Source organism: Pieris rapae, chromosome 3 (genome assembly GCF_905147795.1).
Source record: "Pieris rapae chromosome 3, ilPieRapa1.1, whole genome shotgun sequence".
Taxonomy (NCBI): domain Eukaryota; kingdom Metazoa; phylum Arthropoda; class Insecta; order Lepidoptera; family Pieridae; genus Pieris; species Pieris rapae.
The window spans coordinates 6,040,726-6,056,774 of NC_059511.1; the positions used below are offsets into that span (position 1 = coordinate 6,040,726).

General features: G+C 30.4%; 4 protein-coding genes across 6 annotated transcripts in view; 2 read left to right on the forward strand and 2 right to left on the reverse strand.

Moving 5' to 3' along the window:
* Window positions 1–4,031, forward strand: part of LOC110993269 (endoribonuclease Dicer) — a 39,234-nt gene extending 35,203 nt beyond the window's left edge. For both annotated transcript variants that reach the window (XM_045634701.1, XM_045634700.1), the window contains exons 32-34: window positions 160–313; window positions 797–981; window positions 1,915–4,031. In XM_045634701.1, coding sequence (XP_045490657.1) covers window positions 160–313; window positions 797–981; window positions 1,915–2,074 — 499 coding nt within the window. In that variant the 3' untranslated portion in view covers window positions 2,075–4,031. The remainder of the gene's footprint in view (window positions 1–159; window positions 314–796; window positions 982–1,914) is intronic.
* Window positions 4,032–6,574: 2,543 nt separating this feature from the next.
* Window positions 6,575–8,440, reverse strand: LOC110993290 (60S ribosomal protein L18a). Its single transcript, XM_022259489.2, has 4 exons — window positions 8,310–8,440; window positions 7,695–7,871; window positions 6,894–7,073; window positions 6,575–6,768 (listed from the first exon to the last, which is right to left on the reverse strand). The coding sequence occupies exons 1-4, from the start codon at window positions 8,325–8,327 to the stop codon at window positions 6,610–6,612; spliced, it is 534 nt and encodes a 177-aa protein (XP_022115181.1). The 5' UTR covers window positions 8,328–8,440; the 3' UTR covers window positions 6,575–6,609.
* A 661-nt stretch (window positions 8,441–9,101) lies between these two features.
* On the forward strand, window positions 9,102–12,363 carry LOC110993241 (aarF domain-containing kinase 1). The gene is made up of 6 exons (XM_022259417.2): window positions 9,102–9,699; window positions 9,843–10,253; window positions 10,447–10,620; window positions 10,776–10,976; window positions 11,047–11,253; window positions 11,986–12,363. Exons 1-6 carry the CDS (start codon window positions 9,259–9,261, stop codon window positions 12,130–12,132), a joined length of 1,581 nt encoding a protein of 526 aa, XP_022115109.1. The 5' UTR covers window positions 9,102–9,258; the 3' UTR covers window positions 12,133–12,363.
* A 67-nt stretch (window positions 12,364–12,430) lies between these two features.
* LOC110993242 lies at window positions 12,431–15,996 on the reverse strand. Of its 2 annotated transcripts, XM_022259418.2 has the most exons (4): window positions 15,151–15,996; window positions 14,574–14,795; window positions 13,098–13,220; window positions 12,431–12,677 (listed from the first exon to the last, which is right to left on the reverse strand). In XM_022259418.2, exons 1-4 carry the CDS (start codon window positions 15,239–15,241, stop codon window positions 12,439–12,441), a joined length of 675 nt encoding a protein of 224 aa, XP_022115110.2. In that variant the 5' UTR covers window positions 15,242–15,996; the 3' UTR covers window positions 12,431–12,438. The 2 variants fall into 2 exon arrangements, with proteins under 2 accessions (XP_022115110.2, XP_045490534.1); XM_045634578.1 differs by lacking the exon at window positions 13,098–13,220.
* Window positions 15,997–16,049: the final 53 nt, after the last annotated feature.

Sequence of the window (16,049 nt, forward strand, 5' to 3'; positions counted from 1 at the left end):
GTTGGCTGTAATAACAATAAGTATATAATTTTGGTTTATAAATAAATGAAATGACACGTAGGATACAAAATTATTACTCGTACTTACTTGTACTCAAGTTAAAAATACCACGAATATTATAAATTTATAGCAGAAATATTTTTTTTCTAAATACTTCAGGTACCTATGCTATGAGCTGAACCCGCCACTGGAGACAGCAATTATCAACTTCGCAGAACATCAGAAGCAAAGGAACCATGACATCTCTGAAGATGTACTTTACCTTATTGATGAAGAGGATTGCCGCATAGCTGAGTACATCGAAGTACCCAAGGTAACCACGGTATCAATTGTGATTTTTTTAAAGTTTAAAACGATAACCATACTATAAAGATGCAAAGAAATAAGTCAAAATATATTTTTATATAAAAAAAGAAATTACATAATTAAAAAATCCATCTTAACCTAAATAAAAATCCATATAAGCCTACTTGCACTAGTAAAAAGAAAATTCAGTATATGAGTTCATATTTAATATAAGACTTCAAAGTTGAGACTCGTACGCTTATACAAACTGCTTTTTGTCATAAATGGTGGTATCTATTTTATATTAACAAATGTGCTAACAGCGGAGGTTTGCTTACCAAAACCGCACGCCACACGAAAATATAAAAAAATACACTAATGTGTATTTTTTCTTCGTTCTTGTATTTATATGATTAATAAAGAGATGTGTTTGCTTAAAATAAAAAAAGGACAAAAAATATCAAACGCTCGGCTCAAAAACCTCGCCATAATTGTTCTACTTTCCTTACAGGTACTAAGTGACATATTCGAGTCGTTAATTGGTGCGATATATTTAGATAGTCATGGCGATTTAGCCACTGTATGGCGTGTAGTATATCGTATAATGTGGAAAGAAATCGCTGCATTTTCGCAATGCGTGCCCAAACAGCCCGTTCGTGTCTTATTGGAGAAGATTTACGCATGTGCTAAATTTGAGTAAGTTCTTCATAAGCAAATGTTTCGCACAAAAGAAATTATTTTTAAATCTTAATTTCAATGAAGTTGAGGGTAGATTCATGAAAACATCCAGGAAAGAAATATTGTTAGTTTCACAATGAGAGCAGTATTTAACAGCAATTTATTATTAAAAAAAGAGCTTAAAGTACTTGTCTCTTAAAACGTTTGCAGAAATTGTCTTTGAACTAAAATTATTTAATTTGCAGCTTCCAATAGCGACATCGACTCCCGACATTTTTTACATACCATTTAAATATCTGTTAACTGCTCAAGCTAAAGTCGGGATCGCTGTCACTATTGCGAGGTGCGGATGATTTTAAAGACATTATACGCTAAATATTATACATAAAACTTAACGTTATAAGAATGAAGAATATTGAGCAAAAAAATTAAAAAAGTGCGTGCGTACAAAGTAAACATGTCACAAGTGAAACTTCTTTGGCCATCTGCTAAATAAGTTTTTTAAGCCTTGTTTATATTTATACTAAAACTAAATAAGTAAAACTTATATTTCCGAGACTTAGAGAGAAAGAGAAAGATATGATGGAAATTAATTGTCGCTAAAATAATAAAAGTTCCAAAAATTTATACTATAATAATAATAAACGTTTTATTTTAATTTACAATTCGTCATTTCAGATTTCAATTAATTATTTTACATAAAATATAAAATACTAACATTTCATAAATTCTCTTTACGAAATTTTAATTTTAAAAATAGAATTTTTCTATTTTATTTTATTTCACCCTTCTCACTCTCTTAATCGGCCTCTATCGCTCTCTCATCCTTTTTTCCGACATAAATGCTGCAAATTTATCCTATTTGTTGAAGTTTCACTTCGTTTTGCTTTTCACGCCTCTCTATCTACTAGGCCTCTATATCTCTTTACGAAGATGTGTTTCGTTTTTCAGAGAAGCTATGAAGACTCCGGATAATTGTATTCCCAAAGTGATGATTCCTGTTTCGTACACACGCGACGGCCGTTTACACAAAAATTACGGTGTTGGTTCCAACAAGGCTCAAGCAAAACGCGCCGCTGCAAAACTCGCCCTCAAAGTTCTCTCGACATAAATTATTCGCATACCAACGTGTAATATTAGATTAGTTTATTTTTCCACGTAAGTGTAACTTTCTAGTTTCTAAGAGAATTCTAAAAAGGAAAGTAAAACAGGTTAACATTTAGAAATCAATAGCCCGATTTTGGTGTCTTTGTATAGTTATCACCCCCAACCAATTTCTGTTCTCATACCAAAAACAATCTATTAATTATAAAATTGATTTTTTATGCAGAATGTCACATCTCTGGTAACAAATAGAAAAGTTTAAAATGGCGGATCGTTTACAAATGTCAATATATTGCACAAAATATTTAAAAAAAATGAAATACTTAGCGCAACTCCGGTAGCAAAAATTACTCCAAATCACTTGAAGGTGTTCCAATCAAGATGCCCCGAGACTCCTACATACTCAGTATCATTCAAATTCGAGCTATTGATTTGTAATAGTATAATATATATAATTTAAATTAATATTGTATATCTTAAAATTAAATATATTAGAATTAAATATTGTCTAGCATAAAAAATGTGATAAATGGATTGTTGATTTTTAAAGTCATCAAATACCTAACTGTGAGTTCTTTGCCAAATGAAAATTAGATTGAATGAAAATTTTAGACAGCTCCTACGCATCGATCCATTTAATTAGTACGACATGATGCAACACATACTGCAATACATGTTATTTTTTTAATATTCTATAGTTTATTGTTATTGTGTATTACTCCAAATATATACATATTAAATTAATAAGAATATTAGATATAAAACTATTAGTATTATTGACGAGCCTTCTAAATTTTTGTATAATGCAAATCTAATTCACAAATTAAACTATATTAGTAATTCTCAAAAATGTCTCCATGGCGAAACAATACTTTTTACATCACCTATATTAATGTATGTGTATTGTGTATACAAAATTATTGATGCCGTTGTTATCGTTTATCGACATTTTAAGTTACTATATACATAAACTACTTTCCACGCAAATTTGTAAAATGTATTACTCAAAAACGTCTCAAATTGTATCTCAGAAACTAGTTTAACCATAAAATTTTAAATTGAACACTTCTCATTTTTAGAAGTCGACAAAACGCTTCTCTAGGCAAGATGGTGTCAGCAAGTTTCAAATACTCAAACTAATCTTTGACCGTTTTGTGTCATGTGACTGATGCATGAAAATCATTTTAATTGATAAGTATAGTGTAGTAGTTTATTAGTATAGTTTTTTTTTTAATTTTTCATGCTCTGAAATAGCATATAAGACTGGATATGTTAAATACCTGAGCATTTATATAGGAATGGAAGTTACCGAAAGACGAAAGATTAAATGTTAAAATTAAATACTTACATTAACATATTAATAATTTAACAATCGAATTTTTAATGTATCTACAATGATTCATCAAACTGATAATCAGATTTCTCTTCTGGCAACTTTCATATAAATATACGTATACAGTATACACTCTATATAACACCACTCAAAGGTTAGTCCCTTTCGGCAGCTTACTTGTTAGTATATAATACGTATTGAGGGTAGGTGTAATGCTATGTAAAATTGTAGTGTTATATTATCGAAGACGACGCAAATTAACCCAAGTCATTTGATTTCGACGCTTTAGGGGATTGTCTTTAAAGTAGTCGATGTTACATGGAGTTTCCGCTGTATATGTATATTGTATAGCTGTATTTAGTAATTTATATATATTCACAAGAGAAGACGTGATCCACTCTTCTATTATAAATATAAACGTAGGTAAACATAGTATAATAATGTATTATACTATGTATATCACCTTCATCCACTCACGTCTTCAAAACATATATACATGTATATAATAAGAGCTTGTCGATGTTGTCGCTTGTGCATTCTAGTAACAACAACGTTGAAATCTCATATTAGTCAAGACTATTGTTATGTTTAGACCTTTTATATGTAGGGCAAAATATAATATTTTCCTACTTAATTGTCTTTTATTACATTTCTAACTACAGTCGATAATAGTTACAAACGTACAACAACACACTTTAAGAAAAAAAGTACACTTTTTAAGGGTTGGAGAAGAGTAGATTCAAGTCGGCGTTTGGCCAGGTATGTTTGTCTAACACTGACCCGTCAGCCTGTGCGGACAACATCGCTGTTGTATTTCGTCAATGTATAGAATAGTATGTTCCTTTCTAGCTCCAGTGTATTGTGACTGTAACAAACACAGAAGCTGCATATCAAACCTGACCGGATGCCCGAGCTTCGCAAAGCTTCCGACTTGCAAGTCAAAAATAGATTGAGACAAACTTGCTTCGTATTTTTCTAAAAGTAAATTCCAGCTAAAGCGATTGAATCGAACTCTGACGACCATCTGACCATAATTGCTAAGAACCGATGGCTCACTTGCTCATACAGCAAAACATAAGGCGAATTAGTTAGGCTCCAATTCAAGAACCAAATGCATCATTGCTACCCACACTTCAATATTGTGGCTAATACATGACTGATGTAAATACTACTGTAAATAACTAACTGTAATATACGCAATTTTGACATGAACAAAGCCAGTATGCCTGTCGCCTGATGCATACACGCATAATACCGGCTTAAGTATATTAGTACTTACTATGACTAGCTACCTGAATTGTCTTCCATACTGACACGCTTGTATCGACTATACTTTGAATCCGGAATAGTGCTAAAGTCCAGAAAGCTCGATAGAAGTATTCTTGCGTATTTGTAACAATGACGAAAAATTACTGAGAAGTGCGACTTTTTGAGCAATATGGATTTCATCGTAAACGATCTGATTTAGACGATGATGCACTAGTTAAATCTCAACTCTAAATTCAATGTCGCAGTTGTCCTTTTTAATCTCTTATATTATACTCCACTCTGGAGAATGCTTCTATGAACTACACAACCTGATTTTGTTTCTCATTTCAAACCACCCTCGCCTAGAAGTACTTCACGATTTGGATCTTCATTTCTTGTAAAAACTCCTTGTCCTTCAATCTTTCCTAAAGCGGATTACATAGGCTCATACAAGCGGCGGCGATCGATATTAATTATCCACATGCTTTGAGTTTCTACATTTAAAACACGTGTTTTCATTATACAAGTGCGAATTTTATATGCGCGTCTGAATTATAATCAGAAGTGATTTAAATTGAATATTTAAATAAATACTTAATAATAATATTAGAAAATATTTGTGAAAAAACTGTTCTCATCAACCTTCCTAAGTGCTTCAATTGAGGTTAACTATCCACATGTATTATTTAGTAATATAAATGACAAAATTATTATTTAATATAATTCTTACTAAATATTGTTAAATTATTAAAGTTAAATATTTATTATTAAAAAAAAGAAATAAATTTAAAACATAATTAAAAATTTTGTGATAAAAAGTAATCGAACATCAAATTTAAATATTAACTTTTAATATTTATTATTAAATTGAATGAATAATATAATAATTATTATTGTTAATTAATAATTGAATAATATACTAAATCTTATATCTTTAAACGAGCAATTCTTGTATATATATATATAATTGGAATCTCGGGATCGGCTCCAACGATTTTCATGAAATTTAGTATACGGGGGGTTTCGAGGGCGATAAATCGATCTAGCTAGGAATAAATGATAGAAGATAACAAAAAGGTGGTGTTTGAGTAGTCCCAATTTAAACTGAAAAATGAATCTTCCTGACATCTGTCGTCGAATAATAATACAATTTTTTTAAATTGCTTTAACGACACAACAAGACTAAAGCTATTCCAGCATATATATTCTATATTGTTCATATTTCATCATTTTATTAGTATGTAATTCGTACTTAAATAAAATTTCCAAAAAACACGTCAGGTCCTATTAATATTATTTTTCATACGCCAAAGAAGTATAACTTCTAACGCGTGTATATAACTACACTCTTTTTTTACTGGTGTATTGTGTAATAGTTATAAATATACGACTTACCGAATTAATATAGAAAACCAATGTGTCCAATTCTATTGTTGGTGGCACAGGTTGTCATTTAGAGGGCATGTGTTATACACAGAAGTCGCTATTAAAAATAAAGTGAAGTGAAACTTATTTACAATAAATTGTTTCAAATCAATTTTCATTTATTCAGTTTAGATGCATCTTAGGGCATGCTTATGAAAGTCAAAAACGTTTATAACGTTTATAGTTTTATGCATGTCTTTATAAATGTTTGCTTTTATTATTTGGTAAATTCATTTAATTTGACATTAAGATTTACTTAAGACAAAATTATTAGTTTAGAAATTATAACATAAAAATTATATAATTATAACTTAAATTTTCAAGAATTTCTTACACCTATCTAAAGAATGGTATTATAATTAGACAAACTAATGTAGTCCAAGCAAAAGAATAACTTTATGCAGTTAGAAAATTTTTAAGAGTAAAATTGTATATAAAGATCATCAGATCAGTTGGAATAATTATCAACATAATTTTAAAATAACCAATAAAAACAAAACATTGCCACATCAAGTGATCTTTATTCTAGTGTTAAATTACAAGAAGTAGGTGCTGGGCCTCTTGTAAGCAAAGGTGTTGAGTCGCTTGTACTGGTGCACACGCTTTGGCAGAGGGAACCTTATACGGCTGTTGTGGAATTGCTTCACTTGAGGTCTGCGGCAGGCAGCTGCCTTAATGACCTCCACTTTAATGATCTAAGGAAAATTTATTTAATAAACATTACATACATGAATGATCAATATTCTATATTTAAAAAATATTTTTAAATAAGCTGAAATTTGAGTTTCAAATAGTATGTTTAGCCACTCCTCTACCATACCTGAATAGAGTGTGCCCGAGCTCTGTGTCTAGCTCCCATGTCACGGTAGCACTGTGTCACTGCTCCCCCAACGGATAAGTCACGGTACTCCCTGTACATGTTGTGTACTCCAGAGCGAGACTCATAACGCAGCCATATACCAAAGTTTTTTATCTTAATAGGGCTCTTCTCTGGAATTTCCTAGAATGAAACAATGATAATTAATAAATGAATACTACACAGCAATAATAATATCCTAAATAGTTGGTTAAGAACTACTTGTTTGAATCCAAAAATTATTTTAGTTTCAAGTATTATTTATGATAAAAAAAGTATTTATGATTAAGCGTTACTGTTCTACCAATAGCAGAAAATTAATGAAAAATAAATGGAAACTATTTTTACCAGATTATTTTAATTTTATTCATTCATTCATTCATAGTAATGAGTAAAATCATGTGTCAAAACAATTTTCTAATAATAAGGCTAACATCCTTTCTATCAATTCACACTGATTCATATATAGGTATTTGATTTATTTAATAATTCTTTAACCAATGCAAGTAAACATGATGAACATTAATAGTACATAATTTCAAATTTGTTAAGTTCTAATATATATATATCTGTTATGAAGAGTAACACAATAGCGAAAAGAACTCGAAGCATGTAGTAACATAAATAATGCCATAAAATTGTGTTAGTATCTATGCATTCAAGAAATATTAATAATGAATCAATGTTTAACTCCAATATATTAAAAATATATACATACATTAATGCGTTTTCTTTAATGAACATTTAACATCTTTAAAAACTTACCCGGATTGAAACGATTTCTCCAGTTGTTTTCTTGAACTTCTTCAGTTGCCTTAAAAAGTACCAAAATCGTGACTTAGCTACAATTTGGTCTGGCGAGAAGATTCTCATTTTATACAGTGGTGGCTTCGGCTCACTGTCCGATGGCAACTTACGGCCAATGACTTCATATTCCTTCAACTGAAAAATTAATTTTGATTTAAGGTAATCTATACAAATTATTCAAAACATTACTATATAAACTTGAAGAGGCTGAAATAAATAAATTACCTACAACTTACAGACAACATGACATAACCTAAAATTTCCATACAATTATACTACTATATTAGAAGAAGAAAAACAATAAAAAAAAATTAACAGGCGTAGTTTCATTTTTAATAATATAAATCATCAAGAAATAAAATAAATTCAATCAGATTATTATGAAAATAAGAATTAGTACAGTCCGGCAACGTGTACCATGCACTGTATACAAGCAGTAGGACTTCACTTTGTTCATATTAGTAAGTTACATACAATTAATCTTAAAGTATTGTGTATATATATTTTAATATCATTAGTATAAAACAAACACTACAAATTATAAGCACATCTACATTTAATTAAAAATCTTACCTCGCCTTTAGCTTTCATTTTCGGTGATTTTAGCTAAAAAGAACTGTCAACGGAAGCGGAACACTCTTAAAAGAAAGATGGCGTCATTATCTTTGTTCTATTCTACTCTCTATTACGATTAACCACAGATTGTAATAGGTTCATTTTTCTAAAAAAATAAATGTAGGTATAATATATAAATGGCCTGAACTTAGAAAAACTTTATAAAAATTTATAGCTATATATTATGAAATATAACCTATCCGTACTGGATTTTGATCTCTTCTGGTCCCAGGTAACACCTTATTCCAACATTCATCATCAAACATCATCGGTATATTCCAACTAATTTACAAAAACCTTGTCATACTATCTATTTAAACCAAACTTATAAATTTTTCATCTCTTAATGACCTTCACATAAAAATGCAAGCATATTATATTTTCAGTGTATTGCTATGTTTAATGTGTATTTATACTGTATTCATAAATTATTTTATATATTTTAATATCATTTAAAAATAATTTGTTTATTTTTTGGCAAACATATTGAATGATTAATAAATAAATACACAATGCATCTGAAAAAGATAGACATATCAATAGAGTAGCTAATGCTCGAACCTGAAAAAAAGGTAATTTGGTTAAAATCGTGTAACTTCTTTTTATTATTCTAATTGAATATGGTTACAAAAGTAACATTTTGGCAATAATAAACTTAGACCGTGGTACAATAACTTTGTCCGTCACCGTGTTCTACCATAGAATGCTTATATAAGTAATAAGACGTACGCGGTATGACTGTTCCTTGTCTGTGGTATAAATTGCGCGAATGGTCGTATGAAGAGTTTAGTATGGTACTTGGTGGTAGGAAATGTGACAAATAAAGAGAACACACTCATTAATGTATATTTTTCTAATTTAAAATTAATAATAAACTGTAATGTGAATATCTTAGTGCAAAATTATAATGTTGAGGAGAAACGTATCACGCGTAGTAAAGTATGGCCTTTACGGAAGTGTAGCTATAGGTGGTGGTGCATTTGTAACATCTATTTACCCAGACGCTGATTATAATTCTTTACCCATTGTGAGACATACTAGAGCTGCCCGAACTGCCTTGGAGATTAGTCAGATGTATAAATCAATGCTTTATGGTAAGAATTGGGATAGAACATCAGAGGAATATTTGAAAGTGCGAAGTGAGGCTCATAAATTGGGAGCAGAGAAACTACTTGAATTATGTAAATCAAATAAAGGTGTGTACATTAAAGTTGGACAACACGTTGGTGCTCTAGAATACTTGTTACCCTCTGAATATGTAACAACCATGAAAATTTTACATAAAGATGCACCAAGAAACACTGTTGAAGAGCTATATAAAGTTTTAAAGGATGACTTAAAGCAAGATGTAAGGACTTAATGGTTGTAGAATTAAATTTTCAAAAAAAAGTTTTTTTTGCTATGAAATGATCATGACAATCAAAGACCATATTTCTGCATATTATTTATTCTTAATCAATGTTTTCCTTAAATTTTGATTAACGTTTTCAGCCAGCTGAAATTTTTGTTGAATTTGACCCAGAACCTCTTGGTACTGCGTCACTGGCGCAAGTTCATAGAGCAAGGTTAAAGGATGGAACAGAAGTAGCTGTTAAAGTTCAACATAGTTATGTTAGGAAAAATACTACCATTGACCTGCAATGGATGGAACTCCTTATAAATATAATGTCTAAAGTTTTTCCTGATTTTCAAATGCAATGGTTGGTTGATGAAACAAAAAAAAATATTGCCAAAGAACTTGATTTCACGGAAGAAGGTAGAAATGCTGAAAAAGTTGCAGAATTATTTAAAAACTATACCTGGCTGAAAGTACCAAAAATATTTTGGGAATTTTGTACAGAACGAGTTCTTGTCATGGAATATCTCACTGGGGGCCAAGTTAATGATATTAAATATATTGATGTATGTATATTTTAGAATCTTTAATAGCAAGATAAAATTTAATGGTCAATAATATTTGTAGACAGTATAAATTTATATATATATATAATTTTTTTTATTTAATCTAAAACTCAATAGGCCTAGTAATGGATATGTATTTCTCCAACTGTTAAAATTGTCTTATTATTCTTATGTATATTATTTTCATTTGTAGAGTCACAATATTAGCAGAACTGACTTATGTACAAAATTAGGTGACCTATATTCACACATGATATTTGTTACTGGTTTTGTACACAGTGATCCACATCCTGGTAATATTATTGTTAAAAAAGAACCTGGGGATAAAGAAGTAACAATTTGTTTATTAGACCATGGTCTATATGCGGTAAGTGCAGTAAATTTATTAAGAATATTTTTTTTTAATTATGTGAAAAATAAAATTATTTTACTAAATATTAATACAAGTGACACCAAAATAATAGTGTAAAAAAATCAATTTTATGAAATCAAAAGAAGTTTAATCAGTAAATATTGTTTCAGCAATTGTCAGACAAATTTCGTTACCACTACTCAAAATTGTGGCTCTCAATAATTGCAAAAGACAAAGAGGCTATCAAATTCTATTCTGGAAAACTGGGCATTAACGAGGATTTGTATGGGCTATTTGCTTGTATGGTAGCAGGAAGGCCTTGGGATGTCATTATGAAGGGCATTGACATAACAAAGCCATCAGCATCTGAGGTCTTTAATTTTTTAAAGAGTACCAAAATTTTAATTATGGAATTTTTGTTAATATAATGTGCCTTTTCAGAAAATTACATTTCAAAATGAGTTACCCAATTTCTTAAATCGTGTCTCTCAATGTTTAGAGTATGTAGACCGGCAAGCTCTACTTATTATGAAGACAAACGATCTGATACGAAGTATAGAGTATTCATTGGAAATGCAAGATAAAATGTGTGGTTTTATGATAATGACAAAGTGTTGCACCGAAAGTGTTTATAAGCTGGAATTAAAGGTTAGTATTTGTAATTAATCTGTTGAAAAAATTTCACTACTAATTGACTCAAAACATAGCAATTAAAAAGAGTGGCGGAGAGTTTCTTGTCAGTTCTTCTCGGCTGCTCTATGCTCTAAGCCCTTAGAATCAATTTATAATCTTTTCTGTTGATGTTCATAAGTGTACTTGTTTACCTACCTATATGAATAAAGTTATTTTGAGTTTGGTTTATGAGCAGTTGATGCCTCAGATGCCTTTCATACTTTAGAATTCAAATAGGTACTTAGGTCTGTTACACAGTCCATACTAATTAATATTCAAAGTATGCTTTAGCGTAGATACATTATATTGAATTCCTTGTTCCTGACTTGAATTTATAATAAGAATATTCATGTGATTTCAAATTCTTGTCAGTTAGTATTAAAAAGCCAATAGTATTATTATAGTAAGATAGTGAAATCAAGCCTTGGGTGTTTGTTGGTCACTATTAAGATTCTTTTATTAATAACCGACTACCCAGGTTGTTTTGGTCAAATGGCATGATGGAAATGTTACAAACTTCGAGGTGAATTGATGAGATTCTAACCTCGACATCTATTTTGCTGTGAAATGAAATTTTTCTTATAAATTATTAATACATAATAATTACATTTATATAAATAATAAAACATAATAAATATATTTCTTTTATTAAATCACGTATTAAATTTCAGCCTTTTAACAATGTTAATAAGTGTATTTTTATTACAGGACGAAACTTCTCAAGTGAAACGACAATTATTAAGTATAAAATACCTGTGGTCTCTTTGTGTTCTCTATTTCTACGCAATCTATTTAACAGTACGAGAGAAATTGAATGTGTACTTTTACAACACAAATTGTTGTGCTTCCGTTTAAATGTCACAGGAAAATTAGAAAATGTATATTTGATATGATAAATAGACCCTGTGTCTACTATTGTATAAAAAACTTAGCGCAAATTATTTATTAAAATTGTAAATGCAGAAATATTTATGACTTGCGGTGGTATTTTTTGCTAGTCACGCGAGACACTTTACCTCTTTAAAACGGGAAAATTTGTATAAATAAGTTATAGTCGTATTTACAATTTGTATATTTATGTATTGTGTAGGCTATGCTAGTAAATAATTTGTTTGTACACGGCTATGTTGAAAATAAATCAGTTACTTTTAAAAGTTTTATTTAAATTTGTATTTTATTTTCCAAAGTTGATAATTTGTTGCTTAACACAATGAGGTCGTTTTGAATTTTGAGTAAAATATTTGTGAAGTTATCTCGACTTTTCCTTCCGTGTAATTTAAAAAATAGCGATGTCGATGAAATTTTTGAACAAACTTCGCTTTTGCAATCTGAAGGCAAAGTATTTGCTTTGTTATCGTTCTTCGTCTTCATTGCCACTGTTGTCTTAATAATTGGTGTACCTAAAAGGTTATATAAATTAATATTCAGAAACTATGTATGGAATTCTGTTTCATGTAAAATTAAGAAGACAATCTAAGTCTGGGTTCAGATTTTTCGTGATCGTTTGCGATTTCTGATAGAGAATTAGATCCTTCTGTTTTTGACACACCCCATTGACTCTTTGGGTCAAAGGCATGTCGGGTTCCTCACGATGTTTTCCTTTACCTAGCAAGAGTTAAACGCGCTCATTGAAAGTCCATTAGTTCACAGCCGGGGATCGAATCTGTAACCACAAGACGAACACTGCTTAAAAATACAACACGTATTAATATAATGAATATTTTGCCTCTCGACATTAACGTTATATTGCGCCATACAATTTCAATATACAACATAAGTACATTATGAACTATAATTATATATTTGAAACTAAAAATTACCAGTTGACTTGGCACTACTATCATTGTGGATTTTCTCTTCAAATTCAGTACCACTTGAACTGTTTTGGTTAAGGATACTACTATCGCCTATTGTTAACATGTTCTTGTGTAATCCGCAAGTATCTATAAAAAAATTGATCGTACTACGCAATGCATTTTTGCTTCCACGATAAAATTCGTTTTACGTAGGTATATAAAGTGGTAATTATTATTTAAATGCGAATTTAGTATATGTATAAAGCGGACAGTAATTCGTCATACCGATTACATTATTATTTAAACGATGTAATCTTTTTATTAATTACTTTATGATATAGGCCCCGGCACCGTAGTTGGCAAGGTTTTGGCGTAGTGGGGGCAAGTTCGCGCATCGTACACTTAGTGGAACAAAAACTGTTCACTTTTATTGATTGTCATTATGGTTATTGCCATCATTTATTTTAAATCTTGTATATAAACAAAGCAGAGGAATTCGTGACATTTATTAGGTGTTATAAATAAAACATGATATGCATTATTTATTTAAGTAAAAAAATATTATTATTAAAAATTATAAGTTCTCGCGGTCACTATCGGTTAATAATAATTTTACACCTGGCATCAAACTAGAACTACCACCTGAGCTCGTGGAAGGAGTTGGCTCCTCATCCTCGACAAAACTATCTTCACTCTCGTCGCTGGAGGAGTCGCTGTCGTCCAGCGACGAGAGTTTGAGCTTCTTTCTCCATGAAACAGTACACATCGTATACCATTTTTCTGGCATGTCTGCGTAAAACGGTATTTGGTCCTGGCATTGTAATAAACGTTACAAAAACTAAATTTAAAACAACAACAATAACACTAACAAAACCAAAACTTAATTTAAAACTGAACTCGTACCAAAAAGTCAACAAAAACAAATGGTACAACTTTCGTGTCGGCAAGTGTAATCGAGAGCGAACGTAATGTAGACGCGGTGCGGGAGGCAAGGATCGACTGACGCACCAATAGCGCGCTGTGATCGGCGCTACGTCATACCCCGCGTCCCGCTTCACCACCAAAGAGACCTAAAAAACGACTTCTGCGCATCTAACGACTCTTGCCAAGTTCCGCGCCGGGGCCTATACTAATGTTTCAAGACAACTTATAAACAATCCTTATTTGTACTATTATAGCTATTTATTCGAGGACACTTGAACACGCATGAGTAATATAGTTTGCATTACATGTATTGGGTTATAGCACAACAAAAAATCTATAGTATTATAGATTTTTTTATATAGATTATACTTTTATACATATAAAAGTATTAATGAAACATAAGACGTTTTAATAGTAGGTATCTTAACCAAATCTAAATGACGTTCATTAAAGATGGGGGATATTTTACACTGTGTATATGACAAGTTTTGTGTCCCGGAATCGAACCTATGTCTTATACATACTATATAATATAGTTAATACTTAATACAATAATAGGGTAACATATTAGAGTACATGACTGGTTTACGGGTAACCACACTTCTAAAATGTAAGGGTGTTGTGGTTCATTGCCAGTACGCAGATCCGTCAACGGTAGCTCTTTGCCATCTTCCGATTCTAGTTTAATAATCTCATCGCAATAATCTGGCAGATCTAATAGATGCCACACTTTTTGTCTTAGCACTGAAATTGATGCTGTTGGCTTTACGGATATGTAGTGGAGTTTGTTGTCTATCACTGCAAGAATAAACTATAATGATGTTCCATACATTTATGGGGTCGAAATAAATGTATTTTAATTAATTATCAGATTTCTTAAATACGGAAATTTTTGCAGACTTCAGACAAACAAATATACCGATAGACTATGTTCTCGCTATATGTTTTTGAGACGACAGCCACAATTGGTAAGTATGAGAATAATTAGAGCAATTAAAATAAGGCAGAACGCTGGAACCGATCTGGATCAATGTTGTACATAAGAGTAGCATTTGGAATACACATACGTAATCCAGAAAAAGTCTACTATCCATAGATATGATATCCAAGTGGTCCAAGACGCAGGCAAATACTTAGATAATAAACAACTTACCACCTAAATCATGACGTCGGATTGTTAAGAATGTTATAACATCTTTTTGAAATAATTTACTCGGCGCCTTCAAAATTTTAATGAACGACATCGCAAAAGAATTTCATAAATTATTCATCTCGTATGATAAATTCAAGGCTATAATATGCTAAAATATTTAACATATTTAAGGAAATAACTTTATTGCATTTTTCATTATCTTGATTAATATACAGAATCACAAAAACTATATAAGTATTATAAATGAAACATTACAAAAACTTATGATCATTTCTCGAATATTGAAGCGTCTAAATCAGATACATCTTTGACAACTTCTTGCCAGCTTGATATCAAATATCTTCTTATTTTATTTTTTTTGTTTATGAGTTTATCATAAATAAAAAATACCTAATCGTTCAAATAAAACAATTATGTATCAGCAAAAGTCGACTTCCGACCATCTTTTTTAATTTAGTTATAAGCATTTATGGAGTCTTCGTATGTGTGAACTACTTTATATTTTATTATGTATTTATCTACAGTTCTGCTGTCATGTTTGGTTATAATCATTATTTCTCTGTAAAACTCTTCTAGGATACATCAATAACAATCAACATTATGTTTTATTTCTTCTGTTTGTTTCTCATTAATAAATAAATACCTAAATATTGGAATATTTAATGTAGTTTGCTTGATTTTGCTGTAAATAAGTCTGTTCAGAATTAGTTAATCAAAGTAAGAATTTCTTAAAGAAAACACTTTTTTAACGGATTGAAGCTATGTATATGTATATAAACTTGTAATTATTTTACATAATTTTAAAATTTTCCGGACGTTTCGCGTGCTTTAAAGCGTGCGTGGTGACGGCGAAGACAAAGTAAAAAAAAATCAAATTATGTAAAATAATTATAAGTTTA

Bases quoted from the DNA above. Each gene is read 5' to 3' on its own strand.
- LOC110993290 (XM_022259489.2), bottom strand. The intron at 7,074-7,694 runs GTAAGTTTTTAA...GTTTCATTCTAG, and splicing joins GAGAAATCGTTTCAATCCGG to GAAATTCCAGAGAAGAGCCC. The intron at 6,769-6,893 runs GTATGGTAGAGG...AATTTTCCTTAG, and splicing joins CTCGGGCACACTCTATTCAG to ATCATTAAAGTGGAGGTCAT.
- LOC110993241 (XM_022259417.2), top strand. From the start codon at position 9,259: ATGTTGAGGAGAAACGTATCACGCGTAGTAAAGTATGGCCTTTACGGA. The intron at 10,621-10,775 runs GTAAGTGCAGTA...ATATTGTTTCAG, and splicing joins TAGACCATGGTCTATATGCG to CAATTGTCAGACAAATTTCG. The intron at 10,977-11,046 runs GTCTTTAATTTT...GTGCCTTTTCAG, and splicing joins CAAAGCCATCAGCATCTGAG to AAAATTACATTTCAAAATGA.
- LOC110993242 (XM_022259418.2), bottom strand. From the start codon at position 15,241: ATGTCGTTCATTAAAATTTTGAAGGCGCCGAGTAAATTATTTCAAAAA. The intron at 13,221-14,573 runs GTACTCTAATAT...ATTTTTTTATAG, and splicing joins GTTACCCGTAAACCAGTCAT to ATACTTGCGGATTACACAAG. The intron at 12,678-13,097 runs GTAATTTTTAGT...ATAACCTTTTAG, and splicing joins TAGTAGTGCCAAGTCAACTG to GTACACCAATTATTAAGACA.